Source organism: Halichoerus grypus, chromosome 14 (genome assembly GCF_964656455.1).
Source record: "Halichoerus grypus chromosome 14, mHalGry1.hap1.1, whole genome shotgun sequence".
Lineage (NCBI taxonomy): Eukaryota > Metazoa > Chordata > Mammalia > Carnivora > Phocidae > Halichoerus > Halichoerus grypus.
Genome location: NC_135725.1, coordinates 71,717,859 through 71,742,559, shown reverse-complemented (window position 1 = coordinate 71,742,559; position 24,701 = coordinate 71,717,859). Strand labels below are relative to the sequence as shown.

The 24,701-nt window shown below is 44.2% G+C and overlaps 1 protein-coding gene across 5 annotated transcripts in view; it reads right to left on the bottom strand.

The window, feature by feature from the left end:
* Positions 1-340: 340 nt before the first annotated feature.
* The window catches only part of LOC118534811 (PALM2-AKAP2 fusion protein), a 132,947-nt gene continuing 108,586 nt past the window's right edge, over positions 341-24,701 (bottom strand). For 3 of the 5 annotated variants that reach the window (XM_078061573.1, XM_078061576.1, XM_036090890.2), the window contains exons 3-5: positions 14,434-14,612; positions 9,244-9,282; positions 341-4,307 (exon numbers count right to left, since the gene is read on the bottom strand). In XM_078061573.1, coding sequence (XP_077917699.1) covers positions 4,209-4,307; positions 9,244-9,282; positions 14,434-14,612 — 317 coding nt within the window. In that variant the 3' untranslated portion in view covers positions 341-4,208. The remainder of the gene's footprint in view (positions 4,308-9,243; positions 9,283-14,433; positions 14,613-24,701) is intronic. The other 2 variants (XM_078061574.1, XM_078061575.1) reach the window with 2 other exon arrangements.

The following is a 24,701-nucleotide window of genomic DNA, read 5'->3' as shown; positions in this document are numbered from 1 at the left end:
CAAGAACCACATGCGAAGCTTGAGTTTTACCGTTTGTCCTGCTGTTTGCCCAGCCATCCCCTTGACTTTGGGGGTCTACCTACCTCATCCAGAGGCACCCATATCATTTCTGGGGTCCCATCAGAGGTTTGCAGGCTCTAGCTGAGGCAGCTGGAGACAGCATCACAAAAAGAGGCACTGGGACAGCCTGTCACAGTGGTGCCCCACCAGCTAGTATTGCTTTTTCGGTTCCAGATGTGCAAGACGCAGATACTGCCACACGGAAGTCAAGACCAAGGGCGCCGGCGCGTCGTCACGTGGCAGATCCGGCTTCCACCCCCAGTCAAACAAGCAGCCATCATTTATAAAAACACAGCACACACTGGGTTTTAATGAGAAAATAATTGTATACTTGCATTGAATGCCTCACAATCACTATAAAACCGAAGCAGGATAATAACATTTAAGTGGTTAACATACACAGGAGAGCCAGATACAGAGTATAATTTTCAAACACAGTATTGCTGCTTTCCCCCCTCCTCCTCCAAATAAAAAAAAAAAGTCCTTTGGGTAAAGGGCAACACAAAATCAAAATTGGCAGCTCACTCACTGAATGCTTAAAATTCAGGAAATTGGTTCTGTCACTAAAACTGGATATATTCACCATCTCTAAACACTTAGGCTATTTTTTTTTCAATACATAGTTTAATTACATCCATTATTTAGTTGGAAAAATGTTTAATTGTCTTCAGAGACAAGAGTCAACACTGTTTTAGTGTTTCTTGTGACGCTTTATATGTGTGTGTGTGTGGTGTGTGTATATGTGGACACTGATCTATATACGGCTTATATGTCATCGTCTAGGGTGGGCAGCATGCAGAAGTGTAAAGAGGTAAGGAAATCGCATTGTGTCATCCGAGTAGAACACAGCCCCAGCCTCCTACCACTGACAGACCCTGTTTCCATAATTTCTGGATGAGAAAGCCAAGGCATGTCAGTAATCAGCTCCGGAGGAATGGGAGCATCTATAAACACTGTGGAAAGGAACACTTTCAGGAAAGCTTTTAACATCTACAGCATCTAAACATTTGTTATAGTTGAGATTAACAAGCTTTCGTGCCATTTGGGGGCAGGGACGAGCATCAGAGGCCCATTTTTCCGACAAGCCTCTTCCTCTTGATGGATTAGGCAGGAAGGACTCTCCTCCTGGGGTCTATTGCATTTTCAGAAGATTAAAGGGGTTCATTTGGGATCCCAGAGCCTAGCACGGTGCTATGTACAAAGCCCAATGTTTTCGGAAGGAATAAAAAACTCAAGAGCGCAGAGAAAATCTGGCTCTTGCAAGGGAACTGTTAATTTACATTTGAATAGGATCGGAAGTGAGCGGAGCAGTCATCAGAAGGCAGCGGAGGGAACAAGCAAATGTTGGCCATGTAGGGGCCATAGTTAAGCAGCTTTGAGGCTAGGGTGGGGTCATGGGAACTCTGCATTTGTTGCCTTACCCACACACGGAGCACGGACCAAGGGAGTGGGCTCTAGAACTCTGCGCGATGCAATTCATGCTTCTGGTTCAATCGACTGTAGTCAACGGCCAACTGGTCTGCCTCTAAAGCGATTCCATGAATTGTGTGACCTCCTAAGCTTCCCAATCAGCTGCAAATTCTCCGTTTTCAAATGTAGGTGTAAGGTGGGTGGGTCCATGGCTTCCTTCAAAACAGAACAAAAACCTGCCACTGGGTCCTAAGGGCTGTTTCCTCTTAGGAAAGATGGTGTTGGTCTCGCTCATGTCTATATCACTACCAGATGCAGAGTCAGTTCCATTTTTAGTGCCCCTCATAAAACCGCTCCGCTCACCAGCCATCCTAGCTACCACTGTGCCCCGGGGACACACGAAGTCTCGTCCCAGCTGCTTTCGGTCCCGTGCCCGCCGTGGGAAGCCTGGAAACCCTCAGGCAAGGCGGCCTTCCTGGGTCCTCCCATTTTACCCGTCAGGACTTCCCACCTAACACAGACCTCATTTTCCTGGGCATGGCTGTCTCCATGCCAGCCTCCCCCACTCGAAAATGAATTCCTTGCAGCAGGGATCTTCTTTGTGTCCCCAGTGGCTAGCACATTTTGTTGAGTATCCCTTTAGAATATTCAGGAGAATACCCCATATAACGATGGTGCCCACTACCCACCTCTAGAGTTTGGCTTCAAATGGCAGGTTCCCTTGGCAGTTTTAAAGGATCCTTGTGAGTTATCAGACAGTTGCATGTTTACTTTATGCCCACTGCTTGTCTGTGAATAAACTTTCCCCCCTAAAGTCAACACTAGTCTATTAAAAGAAGCAAAGATAACGTGCCATAACATCTACGTACACACTGTTGTGGCATTGCTACTTGTCAGAGTAACATATTAGAGCTTATGACTTAACAATATAAAAACAGAAAGGAATTTTAGTGAGGTCTGGCTTAATTATTGCTCTTTAAAAAAAAAAAAACATAGTTTTAAAACAAACAGGAAAAAGAAGGCTGGTCAGTTTTTTTTCTCATGGCCAGATTTAAAAATGTTTCTCATCCAGAAATTCGGGGCACCCAATTATTGAATACCCTTATCATATTGCTTTAAATGACAGAGAGTAAACCTGGCATCCTCTACAGTATACTAAGCTATGAATACAAAGCATGAGAATAAATATGGTACTTTTCTAAATGTCAAATTACAAAACCGCTCAAAACTTTTCAATTGTGACTCATGCAAATACCAGGTTAGGTCAATTTAATATTACAAATACTGTATCAGGTCGGTGCCTCTATATCCCTTTTCATAAAAAAGAAATTCTCACTCACTCCTGATGCTGGCAAATAGCTTTGGAGGAAATAACTGTACACCCTTGTCCCATGATCATTCTGGAATTTTAATCCTTGTACACACACTTTACCCAAACACACAAAGGCACGTGCGCGTGCACACACGCACACACATGCACACGCACACACACACACACACACACACACACCCCATCTTTAGGATCTGTAGCTGATTCCAAGCCTGCGCTTAAATTTATATTCTATATTTTTCTCTTTATCATCCTGAAAAACGCTGGTTGCTCAGCAAAAATAATCTCTCTTACTTCCTTATTTTCCTACTTTCTCCCTCCCTGTTTCTCTGTCTACCTTCATGACCTTTTCTTTAATGATTCCCTTCTGATCGATCCAAAATAATCTATCATTCTTCCTACCAAGGTCCACTTTATAATATAAAATATAGTTATAAACACCTTTTTATTTCCCATCCTCTGCCTCTCTTAAGGCAGAGTTTGCCCTTTTTCAATTATTGCCATTCTAAAAATACCCCTACCATCTTGAGCCAAGCTGCTGAATGTGTACAGATTTTACACATGGATATACTCCCCCCATCCCATCATAAAAATAGTTGTTGCCCACTAAATATAGTTTTCATATGAAGAAACATAATTGTGAAAATGTGTTCTCATAAACAGCAAATTAGTCAATACTATAAGCAGATGAGATCCTAAAGCTAAGACAATCCATTTGGTTTGGCTTTCTCCCTCTTTCTCAACCCCTTCCTGTAGAATAGATTGTGTTTGCAACATGAAGAAACATTGTCTTAAAAATGTGGATTTTATGTATTGCCATCATCGATTGCTCCCAATTAAAAACAATTAAATGTAAGAGAAATGGAATCATAATTGCCTCTTCCGGGCAAATACAGAGAAACTTGCATTTCATTTTATGGCTGCTGGAGTAAACGAAGTTATCCCAACACCTCGGATGCCGCGAGTGAAGGTGGGAAGCTGGTGCAGGGAGCATCCTACGCCCTGTAGACTGCACCAGTGTGGGTTCTACTGCTCTAAATGGCCCTGTTACCAATGTCTGTCCTCATCACCCAGCGAGGCTGGTCTCAGTCCTGCCTGTAGGAACCATGTTGATTTGCTTGTCCTTTGGGATCAAAGGACTGGTCCACATCCAGGTGATCCTTTGAGTCCCCCCCCCAAAAAAAAAAAATCCTTTCTCTTTTGACTCCTGGGTGTTTATAGAGTTTGATGGGTGGGTTCTTTTCACTTGATTTTTCATCGTTGGTCATTGCAGCTTCTGGTCTACATAAGGATTGCGGAGTTTGTTCGCACTTTAATAAATATTCCATTAAAATGCTTCAATGTGTGGATTTCTTGGTTTCTTGGTAACCCAAGCACCAAAGAAGCTTCCTGGGTGGAAGGAAGTTTGTTATTCATTGTCTTCTTCCTCCTGGTTGGCATAGATCCCTGCCTCCCAGCGCAAGGCCAGGGCGCTCTTTCTTCGATTAACCCGTGTGGCCTCAAGGACCTAAAGAGAAGAAGGAAAAAAAATGAATCAGAGTTCATGGATGTTCACTACATAAACAAACCAGCTTTTCCGCTTTTTTGTTTTGTTTTGTTTTGTTTTTGTCCTTTCCCTCTCAACAGCATCCAAGAAAGGGAAAGTAATAGTGTCTGGTATGGCCGGGAGGTAGAAGAGACGTGGCAAATAAAGTAGGGTGGGAGGTTCTGGATATGCATTCATTTCATAGCCAAATTTCATTTGCTCTTTGACCCATAGTTTTCAGTATAGAAAGATTTAATTTCCCTGACGTGTTCTCCATGTCTTTTTTTCTTCTTCCATTTTTATTGAAATTCTAGTGACTTAACATATAGTGTCATACTGGTTTCAGGAGCAGAATTTAGTGACTCATCACTTACATATAACACCCAGTGCTCATCACAAGTTTGCACATGTTTTTGAACTAGACTTGACTCTGCATTAAGTGTTTTGATAACACAGTAGGTCTCTACATGTTATCCGATCAGTGCTGTCTGATGGAAATGTTCTGTATCTGTGTCAGTAATATGGTAGCCACTAAGCTGCATGGCTATGGAGCACCTGGAATAAGGCTAGTGTGGCTGAGAAACTAAATATTTAATTTTCATTAATTTTAATATCCTCACGGACCTTGTGACTACCATATCGGACAGCACAGGTATCAGTTGTCTTAGTCTCTTTGTAAGCAAGCAAACCAGAAAATAATCCCAAACAACTGGACCAGTGTGAATTCAGCCCATCAAGCTTTGTGGACATACATAAGCTATGATCATATTTATATCATAAAAGTCTACTTTGGTATGACTAAACTTCCAAGAGAAACTAGGTGGAAAGAAAAACAGCTTCCCAGGCCAATAAAAAGCAATCTGAGCATGATGATGCAACATCAGGGCACAGGTGCTAATAAATGAAATGCAAGGTGACAAAATCCAGGACAGGTAGGCTCACCACTGTTGGGATAAGGCCTCCCTCCCTCCAGTTCACTAGAATAGTCTGTGGACTCCAGAGGGAAGACCTCAGCCAGGCTGCTCCAGCTTTGGTTTGATTGAGATGAGATCCAGATGGATGACATTCAGGTTGCCAACATATGAGAAATGGCTCAATTTCATGACACGGCACCACAAGCAAGCCCATGCATGCCAATCAATTAAATTACGGTGGCATTAGCTTAGGATGTGCAGGTTCTGATATTAAAGAAAAGTCTAGCAGAGCCAACACTGGTTGACGACCCAAACTGCAGTGAAGGCTTTGCTTATTCTAATTAGGAACAATCATTTTGGCAAGGGACGGAGATGCGGGCAACTCCAGAGAAGCAAGGAGGTGCAGGTTGCAGGCAGTACTGGGAACCAAGGCACAAGCAAGTTCTGGGTAGATTCACGGTCTGGGGGTCCATCTCAACCTGCTTCTTTGGACCTCTGACAAATGGATGGACTTCCCAGACCTCCCGTGTGCTTTCCTCTGGGAAGCCTTCCCCAGTTTCCCCAGCTGGGACAGCTGGACCTAACATGTAGGATGCACTCAGCCACGTCTCCTAAATGAATGTTCATCGTTAAGCACATAAGCCATATCATAGTGTCTTGTGTGTAAGCATACCATGGTCACTTATTCAATATCTAAGAATAAGAGACCAGTAGGGGCAAAGAATGCTACTAAGTCTGGTATAGTTAAGTAGAGGATTCGTCTAGAAGGTCAGTGCGTGGTAACACAGTACTGAGACAGGGTACTGGACTAGATCCGGAAGTCCTGACTTTCTTTCCAGTTCCGTCTGGAACATGGTGTTGTCCGTGGCATCTCGTGTCTCAGCTTTCTTCATCTGCAAGATGGAGACAGCACCTGCCTTGGGTCGAAGGCTTTCTCCGGAGACAGCGCCGACTCTGAAGTCCAGGCAAGTCTAGATTTAAATCCTAGTGACTGTGTGACCTTAGAAAAGTCACTTACCCTGGGGCCTCAGTTCTCTTAGGTGTGAAATGGGAATCATAAAAGCTATAGTAGAGAGCTGGCGCAGGGAATAAATGAGGCAAAGTCCATACAGCATAGTTCCCAGTGCTCTGCGAGTTTTCAACCAATAATTATTTCTATCATTATTTGAAGGGGCTTTGTAAACAATGAAGCGTTCAGACGTAAGGCATTTTTATAAGGAGCACTACATCGTGTTGTCTCTGGGTAATACAAGGCTTCTGGTCTAGGACTGGCTCAGGGGTGAAGACATCCTACAATGGCTTTTTGAAGATTCAAATGCTAAGCTCTTGGAGAAGGTATCTAAATGAGCATTTATTCCATAATTAATTCAGAGTACAGTATTTGTGTGTGCGCGTGCACGCGTGTGTGTCTAAATCTCAAGCAAATCTAGAGCTCTGATACTTTAGTTTCTGCATATTAACTTTATTTCCTAAAGTTCACTCCTTTCTTTTTTGGGCAAAAAAAGCACTTGCCTCCCGAGCTCTAGTAATAGTAAACACATCACACATACTGTGAACCACTTACTGTTTTGATCCTCAAGACTGTTCTATGGGATACATACTATTATTACTTGCATTTCCCATAGGAAGAAACTGAAGCACAGGGAGGTTAAGTTGACCAATGTTACTCAGCTGGGGGAAGAGGTGAGGTTCGCACCCAGAATTCTGGGTGTGGAGCTGATGCCCTAGGCCACCGTGCTACATTGTGGCTCAGTGCCCATCAGGAGTCTGTTGGAAGAAGCAACAGAAAGAGCAGTAATACTCTCTATAGGAATGGAGAGGGGAAAACATAAAAAAAAAAAAAAATTAAAAATAATAATAGAAAAATCTGATTTAAGGTTTTATCATTTTCACAAATTCAGATTTAGGTCTGGTGAGAGGGAAAAAAATCAATTCTCTTTGAGCAACCCTCTAATATTAATTTTCTCTCTCTCAAGCTTGGGGAATTCAAGCAAATCGCTCATCTCTGTGTAGAAATCAACAGACAACTGTATTTGGAGTATGGGTAACAAAAGGCAGAGGGGTTAAGTAATGTCAGTCATTCCATTTACATTAATATTTTGTCTTCCTAAGTCCTCTTCAATTGAAGATAGACTGGGCCCAGTTTTATCTTCCTTGGACATATTTGACCAGATTTTCATTATTCTTAATTATGTTAACTCAAAGGGGATGGGGCCTAGGGCCTAATTCTTCCACTGCCATTGCCTAGATGAGAACCACAATTAGCCACTGAGGAGGGTACCTGGGATGATATATCTTTTATATTTCATTACTCATTTTATATCTTATGAAAGAATACTCATATCTTTTGAAAGAAAATTACTGATAATCATCAGCTCCCATCTCTGGTACTAATTACTTTGCAAGATAGGGAGATTTTAAAAATACATTGTGCTGTAAGTTAGCACAACCATTCTGAAGAATAATTTGCAATATGTAATGAATGCGAGGATGTAAAGCCCTCTAACCAGTACTTCCCCTCCTAGATATATAGAGAGAAATTCTTCCAGAGCTTACACAAAGAGAAACGCGCGTAACATTCACTGAAACATTGTTTGTAATTGCAAAAAATAAGGAAACAAAGAAAGAGAGAAACAACCAACATTTCCATCAATAGGAGGATGAATAAACAGTGATATATTCATTCAGTGGGATACGATACAACAGTTATAATGAATGAGCTGGAGTCGTAACAACTTGGAGGCATCTAAAAACAATGTAGACAGAATAAAGTAAGGAGCAGAGGATGTTACAATGTGGTATCGTTTCTAGAAAGTTTTAAGGCATGCAAAACCAAGATGTTATCCACGTAGACAAACATATGAAATATGAAGACATGCATAGAAATGATTAACAGCAAACCTAAGAAAAGTTACCTCTCAGGAGAGAGAGAAATGGGGATTGGAGAGAAGTAACAAGGGGGCTTGAACGGTATTTGCAAGATTAATATTCTTGATATTATTAATATGTTATTAATATTAATAATTTAAAAATATTAAGCAAATATGAAATGATAAGAATGGTCAAAGCTGGATGGGTGGGCTTTATTGTTTTATTCTCTTATTATTGGAACATCTGAATGCCAACTCCATGACATCGAGGACTTTGTTTTGTCAACTGCTCTATTTCTGGAACCTCAAAGAGTGTCTGGCATGTACCAGGTCCTCAATAAATTGTTAACTGAGAGAATGAATGAATGATTCTCCCTACAGTTCTGTACATTTGAAATAATTCTTTTAAAAATAATAAAATTCTAAAGAAAAAATACAAAAACATTGTTTCCCCATAGCAAAAAAAAAAAAAAAAAAAGGAAAAACATTTAAAAATTAGGGGAAAATGAAAAATACTGTGACTTTTCATAGCACAGAGAATTGTGAAATCTGTGTAAAAGGAAATTGTAGAAGAAAGGAGGAGACTTGGAAATTCAATGCTTAAATTAAAGAGCTTCCAAAAACAAACAAACAAACACCAGGTTTAAAGATGGGAGCGGGGAGGGGAGTGGGCAGTGGGATGGTTCACTTTTGGAACAACTTATCCTGAAGATCCTGAGGCTATGGAGTGGAGCTATCTGGATTTGTGTTATGGGAAACAAAGAACTGGATCAACAGCTCAGGCCTCTTGAGTTGCACTGTTTTCTAACCAGACCAGAGTTATCTTTGCTATCAGTGCCTGAAGAAACTAAAGTCCATGCCCTTGAATGCAAACACCTTCCAGATCCATGAGCAGGGCAAGGTCTTCTCCAGCCCCACCACACAGCACAGCAAAGCACAGCAGCGGGGAGCCCTGTCGCATGTACCCCAACATTTCCAGGCAGTCCCCAGTTCCGAAAAGGCTGGAAGAAAGAAACACAGAGACGAGCTGCTTCCGTGCCCGTCTCCTTGAACACATCAGGAAATGGCAAACCACAAGAGCATGCACCTGGGTCAGGCATGCAGGAACACCAAGACAAACAAGTGGAAAAGTACCTCGGAAGTCACCTTGCAAGACAGTAACTTAGAGGTGTACTGGCAGAGAGGGAAAAGAGCAGGTTAGTACACAGCAGAGACACACTCGCACGACACCCCCCAGCTGGGAACTGGCACCACGCTGGGTGTGGGAGGGAGGGGAAGTAACACGGGGAGACCATCACACACCCACGCCAGACTCGCTTCATCTGATATTAGTTTATTTAAAAATCTGTATCTTTTGGAGCATGTAGATACCCTGCTATTCATTAATAAAAATATCAGATAAGCCACACTTTGTTAATTCAAGATTCGGTGCTTCCACTTTCTGTGCTTTGAATTAACAAGAGTCTTCCCCGCCCCCATATACAAACAGCTGCCCACCAGCGCGGTCTTTGATGGCCATTTTGGATTTGCTAGAATCTGTAGCCAACCAGCCTCTTCTCTTCCTGTAGTTCCTTTGAGCCCCACAGCAGTCTTGTAGCCCACTGTCCCACGAAAAGAGGACCCTAAGCACAGGCTCAGGACTTGATTTGGATACAAGGTTTGTGGGGGCAGGTCCTGTGAACCTGAGCTGTGGATGGCACTTACTAGGGAGGGCACACAGCCATCCTTGTCACTGTTTTGGGGGCCTGGATAAGTTCCTGACAGTGGGGTGATCATGTAGGAACTAAAATGACCCTTTAGTTCCTGTAGGAAACTAAAAGTCCCTGCAAGAAATGCTCAGAACAAAATGGGCCAGCTATGGGAAATGACATAGAAAAACGGACTTTGGGCAGCCCCCTCCGGAATTATGGTAATGGTAATGACCTTGCATTTACACAGCTTAGGACACTGGAGGCATTTCTCGGTCTTTGCCAGTGGCATCCACGGACTGGTTAGGTGGGGTCATATGTCTGTGGTCATTAACTGCTTCTACTGTGTAGCGCTAAAAATGATAGTTCTGTAATGATCAGGCTGATGATTCGCGTCTGATGAATTCTCTTTGTACCCCCACAGGGTATGAGCAGCTAGGAGAAATCTGGGCAGCACAAAACATCCTTGCTTGTGGCTAAGCTTCCCATGGAGCCTGCGGTGTGGGGCACAGGATGGGCCTCCCTCATCCACTCACTGAGAGTAAATATGGCCACGGGGTGTCTTGCTTTGAGGGGGAATGTGTGCGAGGAATTCTTAGAAAAGCGGTAACTGCTAGCCCCCAGCTTTGACTTAACCCAGGAGGACAGGTGAGGCCTTCCCTTATTCCAAGACAGGCAGTGATGACTGAAAGATGTCTCGGTAACTATTTTGGGGGCAAGAGAGAGAGTAGAAAACCCACCAAGAGTGGATCCTACGCTAGAAGCCGGGTTGGGGCTGAATGCGTCTAGGAGGCTGTAATTTGGATGCAGGCCAGCATCTCTTCAATTGAGAAAGGGAAAGCAAATCCACCAACCTGTTCAAGAGCATCACTGACTCAGGAACCCATCATCTTCTGAGGCTCAGGGAACAACTGGCCAGAAAAAACACTTTTGCCTAAATATCCTTCCCTTGCAAGGCATCAGGGAACCTTTTAGGAAACTATGATTCATTAGTCCGTTGTGTGTTACATGACGGACCAGAGGTGGCATCAGGCCCAGCTAAGGGGACACTTCCACAAAGAAAACATTTCCAGATAAGAAACCTGATTGTTGCGTCTGGCTGGGTGATGCGTGCAAGGCAGAGAGGCAGCAGGCTGAGGGGGTGCATGGGGCTGCAGCTCAGTTCCCCCATTCCCCTCACAGTGTGGCAGGGGCCGGGGCGCATCCTGGAAGAGGAAAAAGGATGCCTTTTTCTAGTTCTTACAAGGCCTTGTGAAGGCTGGTAAACAGCCAGGGTAAGGAGGTAAGGGTGGGGATAGCAACCTCCCTACCCCCAAATTAGCTGAGGGGTCCCGTAGTCAGTGGGGCCTGGCTGAAGCCTTGAGCTCGGAGACACTCATCGGTGACCACATCTCACACAGCGTGGAAACCAGCAGCTAGCACCGGCCCCAGGTCTGAGCTGGTAACAAGGGTGGCCACGTGGGGATCACTTCTCGAGAAAAGGGACTTCTTCCAGTTCCTCGTTACTGACTTTTTCATCAACTGCGAAAGCAGGAGGACATCCACAGGTGACTTAAGATCCCCGATGCAGTGACTTGTGGGCAGGTATCCCAAAAGAGAGTCAGGATTGAATTTCCCATCTTCTGTCGTTCTCTGAGCCACCCCCTTGTTTCCAGCAGAAGAGGGGGACAGCTCAGGGACATGAAAAAGGCTACGGAATACGGCAGCTTCCCCCCACACCATCCCCTGGCAGGGGATCCATGAACCAGCGGCCTCCTTCTGGTCCGGCATACGATTTTTTATAAAGTGGGAAGATTGAAGCTGGAAACGAGCTGGGGACAGGACTCCAGAGACCACTGCTGCTCTGGGGCGGGGAAACTGAACCTGTTTGGAATGGCAAGGATGTCTTTCTCGGGGGCTGGCAAAAACCACTCGTGAAAACTACAGGCACAGCTCATAGCTTCCCTTGCCTCCTCTGTCTGCTCTTCTGTCCTTCATGCTCAGTAAGACCATGTGTCTACCGTACCACTACACATACATCCTAACTGCCCCATTTTGGTTTTAGGTCTTCCTTCTCCTTAGCAAGCGAGTAAGAATTCTTTTCATTCCAGTCAGAAAGAACTCGCCGCTTCCTATGAGCAAACACAAGGTTTGGTCCTGATCGTGTGTGAGGGACCCAGAGTGCGACCAAGTGACTTTACTGGAAAGAATGCTGGCAGGTGGATGCGTGAGGTGACACCGGACTCAGGTGAGCCATGTGAGGCTTCTGGAGGGTGGAGGAGCTAAGAAGCCGTGTTTCACCCTCAGAATAGCGTATGTGAATGGCACCGGGAAAACAGGACTACCAGCTTCTGCGGCAGGGAAGCCAGGTACGCAGTCAAACATCAAACAATCCATTGGCTCCCTATGATTATCCTCCTGGTAGGAGAGATGATTAAAGAAGGGGCCAGAGATCAGCTAGGAAAACAAAGGCAGTTTGTTCATTCCTACAGGGAACCTTTAACACATTCTCCAGTGACTGATGTAGATCCAGTAGAAAGGATCCCCTGAATTAAAAGGCCTAAGGGATGAAAGAACAGGTGGCTCTAAAATCAAGTTTGGCTGATGGTCACATATGTGCTTTAGAAGCAATCCGAGTAGGTTTTTGAAGTTTTGGGTCTCTTAAAAGAGGATATAGTGGATTGGATAGATTTTGCTCTGTTCCTAAGAGTTTCCTACAACAAACTTGGTTCTCTTGTAATATCAAGAACAGCGCAAAACACCTGGCTTTGAATCCAAGGTCTGGGGATATTAACAGCCTGATTAGTTAATAGGTTTCTTCCTTATGCAAAATGTTTATTTCCTTGAGAAAAACAGAGATGGGAGGCTGCCACTTGGTTGAGTATGTGAGGGATAATTAGCATATTGAAATGTTGATTCCAAGTAGATTCCTGAATACAAAGGGGATATCCAATCTGGTTGCATCCTGAGTTTGCACGAGGGTGGCTTTCAGCCTGTGTGTGTGGAATGAGTGGCAGTGGGCTCTTCACTTTCGTGGGGAGTATTTGCCTCTAATATCTGCACTTCAACACGACAGGCACACACAGGCAATGTGCAGACTGTGCTTAGAAAACACCTGCAAGGGTCACAAGCAGAGTGCTTCCGTTCATTCTTCCCCTTCCATGCCAGGATGCAAGGGGGCCCCCCAGCTAACCTCTACCACAGCTGCTGATATACGGTGTGGACTCACTGGGAGAAAAGAAAACAAGCCATTTACAGCACTGAGCTTCAAAAGCACAGGCTCCAGAAAATACCTAAAGGTAAACTCCGTATTTTCAGTGGGGCTGCAAAGAAGTGCTGGCTAAGGTGACCTTATGGGCAGAAGTCCTATGGGCTTGGGGAAGGAGCCCCAGCAGCAGAATTGTCTGCAACAGCGACCGAGGGCCAGGCCCCATCCACTGTGCGGTAGGAGGAATGGCCCCCGAAGGCTCCAGCCGAACAGAGCAGCTGAGGCCGTGTTCTAGGCAGCTTAGGTGGAAACCCAAGGGAGAGCCTGGGGGAAGCAAGCGAGTCAGCAGCTGCTATAGATGTGTCCGCTTTCTTTATCACTAAATATTTTTAAAAGCATCGTTCAGCATCTGGCTTCAGGTCCCGAAACCCTTGAACTTAGCCAACCAGGATATGCGAGGCAGTAAGTAGGCATGGGATTCCGACTGTGAGTCCGTAGCATTCAAGTTTAAGGTGACCCAACAATTTATTATCCAAACTGGGGCAGTTTTTAAAAGTGAAAGGGGATGCTGTTAAAAATTACACCAGGACCACAGGCATAAGCCAGCACTGTCCGGGTCAGCTGGGCAATGTCTTCAACGGACCCAAGCTATTTGTGACCTAGGTGAAACTGGGGGGTGGGCAATGACCACTTCGATAAATGGACGAGACTGAGGCCACCAGACCCCCCAGGAAGTCGGCACGGGCCCCCTGAGGCTGGTCCCTGGGCTCCTGGCTATGGAGACTGTCTCTCTGACTGGAGAAAGAAACTCCAGAGCAGATGGTGTCCTTCACGGCTCATGTGAATGTCACGTGCAAAGGCGCTGAGAACCGAGGGTAGTAGGATAGTCCTGTGGTTTCTAACTGTCATTTTAAATGGCTCTTTCCTGCCAAACTGTACACACACGCTTGGTAACAGCCCAAAACCCATTCAGCCTTCTGCACGCTGTGTCACATTTATGGGGACTGCTCAGAGTAGACAGTAAAAGGGACAGCATCATCAGAGTTCCCTAGAGAACTTAAACCTCTATGGGGCGGGCCAGCGATGGTAGCAGGGAGTACCCGGAGATGATTTGGGGGTGCTTGTGTCCTTCCTCCTGTGTTGTGCTGACGTGGTTTTTTTTTTTTCTACACACCAAACATCCTCCCCTGCACCAGCCTCGCCGGTGGGTTCCAGCTACACTCGGCAGCAAAAGGACCCACTCCTTGCATCATCCACATTTTTGAGAAACATGGCAAAACACCCAAACCCAACTCCAGGCACGTTAAACGGACACATTTGAGAATTGGTTTCAGAGCCAGGACACGGGCCAGACGACGGCATACACACCCGTGCCTGAACGGGGATAACTGCATGCCACGCGGACGTTCGCCCTCAGAGAAGTGAAAGAGGAAAGGAGGAAAAACTTACACTACTATCATCCATTCTCTCACGCCTTTTAGATTTGTGGGTCTCATAGTCTTCCATGAGGGTCTGCATCAGATTCTTGGGCCGCTGGGATCCGGCAGCCTCTTCGGGGGCTAAGTCAGGCTGTGAGCTGGGGCCTTCAGGTGAGGGGGATGGAGGAGGTTTGACTTTCTCTATTTTCCCTGAAACAACACGAAGAGAACACCCTTTCTAAGCTTGTCTGCTCATGACTGCTTCCAGGAAGAACACTGGCAAAAAGCAACCTCTGACAGAGAGCGGTACCAGAATGGTTGTTAAGTGTGGGTCACCGTCCTGCAGGGACCAAAGGTTAAAGACGATGTCACAAACCCATCCGACAAAGACCTCAAGGACACCAGTGCTACAAAGTCAGTCAGACCAAGGAGGCCTGCAGGCACTCTGGAAATGTATGTCAGACAGACACTGGGCCCAGTTGTTCTGGGGACGTGTCCTCTAGCACAGACTCCAGAATTCGACTGTCAGAGGTGGCGGTGCAGCCAAGCCTTAGAAACCCACGTTTTACAGTTGAGGAAAACAAGAGGCAAGAGGATCAATCTTTACTGGTTAAAAAAAAAGGCATATGGCCATTATATTTGGCAAATTAGGTGCAAAGTGGTTTTTAATACACAGAGCACTCCATCTGCAGACTCACCATTCCATCATAACTTAGTGAAACTCATTGTCTTGACCTAAATTACCCAGATCACTAATGAAAAGTCTTTTGATATTGAGAGTAAGGCAATAAATATTTCTAAGTCCTCAAATTCACTAGCAATGGATTCTATTTTTTATTATGGAAACAGGGAATGTTCTCATGATACCTATAGACCCATCAACTATATTAAATAGTTAGCAACATTTTACCATGCCTTCTCCATCTATTCTTCCTTCCTCTTTTCATACTGAAGTATTTTAAAACAACCCTAGACCTTAGGTAGTATCACCCCTGAATGCTTAGTATGTGTCTCTAGAAATTCCCATTGACTTTTTAAATGAAGCCTTGAGAACTTATACAGCATAGTGGTGAGCGTGCAACTCTGGAGCCAGCCACTTGGGTTTGAATCCACCACTTGGCAGCCAAATCTTGGGCAAGTTACTTACTGTTTCTATGTCTCAGTGTCCTCATCTGTAAAATGGGTATGATGCTAGAGGTACCTACCTCACACAGTTGATATAAGGACTAAGTTGATATTTATAAAGTTAATATTTAAAACAGGGAGCATCCAATGAATCTAGTTACTATCTATTTGTAATCTCAAAGAACAATATGTCTACCGAGTGAGAATGAGCAATTTCAAGGGCAAATTCTGCATAAGATTTTTGCAACTCTTCTAGAACTAGAACTAGACACCAAATTGCCAGGGTGATCATTTTCCAACCGACCACACAGGTGTCCAAATAATTTCCCAGCAGTCACCTCTCCAGTATTAACCTTCTAGAAAGCAGAGTCCATATTCACTGCTCTAACTTCGCCTTTTCACACATACCACAGGAGGACCCCTGGCTCATGGCACTTTGTTTATACTTCCGTGAAAGCCTTTTCACATACTGACTTGTATCACACCTGGTTGTTTAAGCTTCTCTTCTCAGTTAAGCTATAATGTCAACTCAGGATAGGGATGATTTCAACCATTATGAATCCCTTAACTCATCTGAATGTAAACTCCATTAGAGCAGGATCTTGTCTGTCCTGGTCATTGCTGGATCCCAGCACCCACTGGGTATTTGGCACAAGGCAAGAGCTCATGTTTGTTGAATGAACCAGTAAGTACATTATGACATATACGTAGCATCACTTGTTAAATGCTTGTGGATTGGGACAAAACTCCCAGTAAAGAATCTGAGCAAAGAGTTTAAATGTTTTCACCAAAGTCATGAAATAAAGCAATCTTGGTCTACAGAATCACAGACTCAATGGCTTTGTAGTAATAGCAAGCACATTTATGTGTCATTTTATTTATAGGCTTCATGTCATTTGATCCTTACAACAACCCTGGGATGTAGTCAAGGTCGATGCCATGACATCTGTGAATGGTTTAGATTACAGAGACTCAGAGGCTAATGCCAGCCCAAGTTACCGTTAGCTAGAGTTAAATCAGAGTTGGGTCTGGTCTGGAACCCAAATTGTGTTGATTATGGCTAAATTAGATGATGGGCTGTGTGCTGAAAGAGAATCATAAAGAGGGCAAAGGGTTAATATAGAGAAGTAGTCAAGTATTGAACATTAAAAGACATTTTCCTGCTTCTTTTTTTTTTTTTTTAATTCTTAATATTCCAGCCCAAACCACCCTCCCTGGAGCAAGTTTTACCGGTTCTAGCCACTAGAGGTCACATGAGTAACAGGTAAGAAAGACGGGCTGAGCAGGTCCGGAAAAGAAAAGGTTAAGAGGTCTTCCAGGGAACAGGTTTCAGATTAACCAACCCCACGTCAGAGCCTCAAGGGAAGCTGTCACGGGTCCCCAGAGAAAGGAGACACCACAACCCGTCCTTTGACTTCTGGCCATCAGTCTGGTTGGGATCAGGGGAAGTCAGCTTGGCTGGGCTTCTCTGCAGGGCCCTGTGATCTCCAACCATCCTGCCCCCCAGTATGGTTCCAACTATGCACTGTGCCATCTCAGGAATCACACAGATTGCCAGATAGCTGGAGGGGCATCTGCTCCATACCCAACATCTTCCTCAGAGGGCCCAAGATTGCAGCCGAGAGTCCTCTCGATGAGGATGGTGAAGAGACTTCTAACGCTCCTCCCCCAGCGGCAGACACTGCACACACCACCATTGTTTGGGTCTCGGGGATCATTACATGAGTGTGATGCAAAATGGGCTGTGCCACAGACATGGGAAGTCTGTCTCACCTTTGTCCCTGGCCCTGTAAGGCCCTTTGAAACTCCTTGGCCCAGAGGACATACCCCATTACAATTCCAGAGCAGTGACGGTTATCTTTGGCGCTCACTGGTGCACATCTCACACAGCACTTCCCAGCGCCAACATGTTCCATCCCCACTTGCTCCATCAAAACTTGCTCTCATGTTTATTCACTCAGTGAATGACTGAATAGCTGATGGTAGCTGAAAGGGGCCTCTGTTTTCAGTGACAAACATCCTGCTGTCTAGCTCCTCGTCTGGACTGTATCCTCTACAAACCAGCTCCCTCGAAGGACACCCCTCACTGTCCCTGTGAAACAACATCAACAGAAAGCGTCATGAAGACCCTGGGGCACACCTGTGTTGGTCTTGGTCAAAGGCTGGCACCTGACCTTTACAGAGCAGAGAGCAGGTGCAATGTGAGTTCTAGGACATCTGCCATAAGGAACCAACAGAATAAAACTAGGTGGGACTTCTCAGTGGAGGGTAGGAGACATTTTCAAGTTTCCTTCATAAACATGATTTTGTTCAAACTATTCCATCTAGAGTAACTTTATTTATTGATTAGTTATTATTTTTTTTAATTCATTTTTTACAATTCCAGTATAGTTAACACACAGTGTTATATTTGTTTCGGGTGTACAATCTAGTCATCCAACAATTCTATACAGTTACTCAGTGCTCATCAAGATAAATGTACTCTTAATCCCCATCACCTATTTCACCCATCCCCCCTACCCACCTCCCCTCTGGTGACCATTAGATTGTTCTCTATAGTTAAGACTGGGTTTTTTTGTTTGTTTCTTATTTTCTTTGTTCCTTAAATTCCACAAATGAGTGAACTCATATGGTATTTGTCTTCCTCTAACTGACTTATTTCACTTAGCATACCTTCCAGATCCATCCATGTTGTTGCAAATGTCAAGATTTCATTCTTTTTGATGGCTGAGTAATATTCCTGTGTGTGTGTGTGTGTGTGTGTGTGTGTGTGTGTGTGTCTTCTTTATTCATTCATCTATCAGTGGACACTTGGGTTACTTCCATAGTTTGGCCATTGTAAATAATGCTGCAATAAACATAGGGGTGCATATATCTTTTTGAATTAGGTTTTCATATTCTTTGGGTAGATACTCATCTAGAGTAATTTTAGACTTAATAAGCTCTTAAAGGTGTTTGAAGGTAAGCAACTTCATTTGGGTGGGACGATTCCAGAGCTTTTTCTAAAATTGTGTCCTATTGGCTTAGCTTTGTAAGGTAGTATTAGCTGCTAACAAATAGTCATTGGTAAACACTTGGTTAAAGAAAGCTTTAAAAATAAAATGAGATGCATTTCTTTACCAGAGGACCTCTCCAAGGTTTTAGTGCTACTGTGATTGTGAATCACTAATTCAAGGATGGGTGTGTAATATTTCTCAAATTCATTTAACCAGAGAACCTCATTTCATAAAATCCCTATTAATATCTCAAGGAAAACAGTTTATGAAATACTGTTCTCTAGTGTATACCAGTTAGCTTAACCAGCTCCCACAAGTTCAGCTAATAATTAAGTATAGGCACAAAGCTTATGTACAAGCATTTTTACCATCGTGTCTTTGTATAACGATACATGTGGAAACAACAAAGATATCTGACCACAGGAGAATGATTAAATTAGTTTTGACTTACTCAGATAATGAGGTATTATTTAGTTATCACAAATCATGTTTTTTAGTCTCTCAAATTTAGAGGACTAGTTAAGGTCATGGGAAAATACTCAAAATACTTTAAGAAAAAAAAAAAAAAAACAGGAGGCTGCAAAAGCAGATCTATTGCAGGGGTCTAAGAGTACAGGCTCTGGAGCCAGACTGCCAGGGTTCAAATCCTAGCGCGTGAAAGAAAGCAAAAGTGCATGCGTGACATCTGGCAAAACTGTCCTCCGTGTAAGATGAACAGTCCTGTGATAGCAGAATAATAGCCTCCACAAGGACGGCCACACCCTAATCCCTAAAACCTGCGAAGATGTTGCCTTCATGGCAAAAAGGACTTTGCACGTGTGATGAAGTTAAGGACTCTGAGTGGGGAGGATGATCCTGCATTAACCAGTTGGGCTTGATGTAACCACACGGGTCCTTATAAGAGGGAAGCAGGAGGCTCCGAGAGAGAAAGAGAGACCTGAAGGCACTCCACTGCTGGCTGTGGAGATGGCGGAAGGGGCCACGAGCCAAGAAATGCAGGCAGCCTCTAGAAGTGGAAAAGGGAAGGAGCCCGAAAGAGCCCCTGGAAGGAACACAGCCCTACAAACGCACTGGTTTTAGCCCAGACAGACACTATCTCAGTCTGCTTGAGGAGCCATAACAAAGTACCATGGACTGGGTGACTGACCCAACGGAAGTTTATTTTTTCACAGTTCTGCAGGCTGGGAGTCTAAAATCAGGGTGCCAGCGTGGTCAGGTTCTGGAGAGAATGGTCTTCCTATTTTGCAGATGGCCGCCTCTGTGTCCTCCCGTGGCTGAGACAGAGAGCGAGCTCTCCGGTGTCTTCCTAGAAGGGCACTAATTCCATCATGAGGGCCCCACCCTCCTGACCTCATCTAACACTAATTACCTCTTATAAAGTGCTCATCTCCATTGGGGGTTAGGGCTCAACCTACGAATTTTAGGGGGGAACACAATTCAATCCATAGCTGACACTGCGAACTTCTGACCTCCAGAACTGTAAGATACTAAATTTGTATTGTTTAAAGCCCCTATACTTATGATGATTTGTCACAGCAGCGATAGGAAGTTAATACAAATATAAACCCAATATTATCTTCCGTGCACGTATGTGCATGCGGAAAACTAGGCAGGTAGCAGTTAGGATTATGAGTCACTTTTATTTTTATCTTTATTCCTTGTTTTCTACTTTTTTTTTTTCTACAATAAGCATGAATTAATTTAAAAATATAAAAACAGAAAAAAAATCTTTTAGATATTATCAGCCATGCTGAGAAAAGTAGATAAAGCTGCCTGCTTTAACCTCCATGGACGAGGCAATCCACAAGCCTTTCCATCTCACCGAGGAGCTGACATGTCTGCAGGGCCTCTGATGAGCAGCGCTCACATCTGTGACAGCCGTACTCGCAGGCTGTAGGTCTGCAAGGTGGACTAAGGAGCAGAGGGGGCAGCTACATCTCGCTCCAAATTAGTAAATGCTGTGTCCCGTCATGAGTGGAAGACTAAAAAACTTGACTTTGTGTTTCCTGTTTCTGTTTCATAAAGAAACTATTATTATAAATAACTATTATTATAAATCGTTAAACCAGTTTCTGGCCAGGAGACAGAAAGCCATGCCTTGGCTGCACTTCTGGATTTTCCAGGCAAGAAGGATTTCCCTTGGGCATCTGTGATGGGCTGTGCTGCCCGGGGGCTGCAGACAGAAGAACCAGGAACCCGAGCAAGGGGCGCACGTCCTGGGAATACACAGCTGTCAGCACCCCTGAGAGCCCAAATCCTCCTTCTGTAGGAACAAGGCTAACTTCTAACAGGCCAAGAACATGGGTTCTAAAAGTTCAGAAAATTATTTGGACCGAACACTATGATTTGGGTGATTATTATATTCCATATCTACTGTGTTGGAGTTCTTAAATCAAAGATCCTTTGTTTCTACGTTTCTCAAAAGAAAAGAAAAAGCCGTCACCCACTCTTACTTAAAAACCGAACCGAACCGAACAAAGACGCCCACCAGATGCCATGCCTTGGCCAGGCCTCCTTCAATGACCTCCTTTCTTCACACAGCATGGGGATAAGATTGCAAACATCTAAGACAGTCAACTCACAAGTCCCCAGAAAGAAGTGAGCTCACAGACTTGTACTTTCAATTTCATTTCCTCCCAGTAAAAAGGAATATCCTGCCTGTCAGATCCAGAGCACAGGTGCTTGTGGGGTTCCAGCTGTGACCCACATACCAAGAGCTGGTCCCTGGTCCTTTCATCTCTTTTTTTGAAGGCCGCAGCAGTGGGGAAATGCAATGACACGAATTTTCCGATCGTAAGCCTAGCTCAGACATGAGAAATAGCCCTGCCTGGAGAAAGAAGCCTGAGAAATTTCCAAATATTATTCCTTAAAGGTCGGGGTGTTAGATGAGTTGCTGATATTGGGTATTCCCCTATGAACAGGACTGGAAGGTAAAACCTCTAGAAGGAAAGAACTCTGCTTCTTTAGGGGAAGCAGAGTTTAAGACCAAAAAAGCAAAAAATTTAGTTAAAACAGGAAGAATGAAAACCATGGCAAGTAGCAATTCCCCCACCGAGATCTTTTCTTCGCTGAAAGCATTTCCACAAACATGGTGGGTCCGACTGTGTGACAATTACCACCCCTCCCCCCGACAAAGGGAAAGAAAAAAGGAAACATTTTTATGAACTTGCCATTTGATTGTTATCTAACACACTTTGTTTTTTGAAATCACAGCTGACTATGGAAAACTAATTCCTGAACTCAGATTTTATAAGCGAGGCTTTAGTTTTAATGAAGTAAACATGAAAATACACCAGCTAGGAATAGAAAGAGATTTTATAATGCATGTTTTGACATTTATTTTAGGTTCACAGTAGCTATAGAAGAGCAACCTCATAAGTAATTCTGTAAGGTTTTCTAGGCCTTTTCTTAAAACATAACAGTAACTATAATAACCACAAAACAGTAACTCTTTGGGGGAGCCTTCTGTGTCCTGGGCACGGTTCTAATTTATTGATGAAGTTGGTACTAGCTTATTCCCATTTTACTGGCGAGGAAACTGAGGTTTACAGAGGTGAAGTAAGTCGGTCACACAGTTAGCAAGCAGGGGAATCAGGATTTGAACTTTAGATATAAATCCAGAGAAGTGATGGCCACATGTAGGCACCTATTTTCCCTTGACTAGTTTTTTTTCTAGAAGGTATGAATTTATATTTGAGAAGTAAAGACAGGCTGGAAATACCTGTGAGGTCAGACGCACACAGGTTTTGGGAAACCTTTGAAGTTTACAGGGAAAGTCATGAGAAATAAAATATCATGACATGAAATACAGTATGTATTCTTTGGTGCTTGAATGGCATGTCTTACACACTCCCCACCACCGCCCCTAGTTGGTCACCCCTTAAGGAGTAGCTTATTCACAAAGATCAAATGGATCCGAAATACCAGTCTCCTGTGGGAAGTAACAGCAAGTCATGATGGCTGGTAAGAGACGTAGTCATATCCTGACTGGACTCCAGCAATCACAGGGGACATCCTGCTCCCACGCCTGGCTTTGATTAGCTCATATTTCTTACCGGGGGTAGAGCAGGGATCTTATAAGAATTAGGTCCTTTGATTCATCTTTTCTTTCTCAGCTCAAGATGACATCTTTTTTGGCATGCGGTGGAGTCTTGAGTTTTTGGAAGCTGCTCTCCTAACTTGGGTCATGGAGCAGCCACCCATTGGGGTCAAAGGTAAGCAGCAAGGGCACCATGAGGTGGCCCCAGAAAGGCTAGAGCACCGCGAGAGGCAACCCAGACACTCTGGATATGTCAGAAGACCAGCCCAAAGAGCAGTGACAGCAGAACGTGCTTACAGAAGGGAACTATACTCATGGAAATGTAGTGCCCTTTCTAAAGTTCTTCCCGGAAGCCATACCCCATAGACTTTGCATGGAAGGAAGACGGGAGTCCCTATCTTCTCAGGAGTGAGCCTGACAGGTTTAACCATGGCAGGTATTCTTTTCAAACCCTGAAGGAGAATGTCCAAAAAAGAACTTTGAATTCTGTAATTTGAAAAGCCCTGCTTTCATCACATACACTTGCCCCTTGCCAAACACTCCTTCAATCTAGCCTTTTCTTGACCATTCCTTCCCAAATGGCATGCCTTTTTAAAAATGAACATACTTGGGGCACCTGAGTGGCCCAGTTGGTGAAGCGCCCGACTCTTGATCTCAGCTCAGGTCATGATCTCAGGGTCATGAGATAGAGCCCCCCCTGTCGGGGTCTGCACTTAGCATGGAGTCTGCTTGAGATTCTCTCTCTCGCCCTCTGTCCCTCCCCCACCTGTGTGCTCTAAATAAATAAATAATAAAATATCTTTAAAAGGGTGAACATATTTGCTGGATTCAGATGAAGTAAAAACACAGGGAGCTTTTGGTCCAAGGCAAAGGATCAAACTTGAGCAAACGAGAACAGCAGAAAGCAGTCACAGTGCTCAACAACCACCAATAAACACAGCTGGCTTTGGCCCCACTCCACCACACATGTTTGGTTAATGGAATGAACACTTACTCCTGCTTGTCCTCAAACTAAGAAACTGATTCTTTGAGTACCCAATTCTTCCAAAGATTTCAGGGAATGGGCCTGTTTCTGGAATGGATGATTGTGTTTCTTTTTGGGAATGAACTTTCAGCAAGAACTCACGGGAACCATCAGGCTAGACAGCTGACACAGACCATGCTCGTCCCCTCTGCCATCTGCTCAGCTCTTTGAACAGCACCAGCAATTTTGCCTATTGTAATGTGGAGCATTGGCGTTAAGTTCTGGAACCACTCGGGGTCACTAGGGCAGCACTGTCTCATGGCCTCTGGTAGCAAACGCATTCACCCAGACCACGGTGAGCAGAGGATTTCAGAGCTATCATGGTTCCAAAAAGCAGGGGACAGGAAGGACCCAAGACAATGCAGGGGTCAGGTCTGATACTGGGAGAAGGTGGGAGGAGACTGAGCTCAATCACTGTTGGCTGGAGAGCGGAGCTGTTACTACACGCCTTGTAGACCTCCAGGGCAGAGGGGCAGGCTCTGCAGAGGACAAGAAAGGGTATAGAAAGAATACGGACTGCGGAATCAACTGAGCCTGAGTTTGAACGTGGCTCTGCCACTTCCTGGCCGAGTGACCTCAGGCAGGTTACTTAGTCTCTCTGGACGCTGGTATTAATTCTTTGAAAAGGGAATAATATTATAGGTCCATGATCTCTTATGTCTAGTTTCAAAATCCAAACAAAGCTCTGAAAACCAAGCCATAACCTATCTGGCAACAAAGCCTGACAAGATCTGGCATGAGGCTCTTCTTAGGCTTTATTTATCCTACTTAATGTAACTAAGTCTTCCTAAGTTTTATAGCAGAAATCTAATTTGTTGATAGGGGTTTGCTCCAGACCCCAACTGGGTGGGTTAAGTAATAGTATATGCCTTGTATTGCTTTTCTAAATAACAGTTTATACACTTTACGGCTTTTCTGAAATCAGAAAAATTCTGAATATTTCTGGCCTCAAGGACTTGGGTAATTTGTATTACATCTTAGAAGACTGATAGGAGGATTAAATGAGCAAATGAAAAATGAGAAAATGTGTGTGAAATAACTAGTATAGTACACTCTTTAAGGTCTTGGTAACCCGTAGGAATCATGATACTAGGCTTGTGTCACCAGAGAATGTT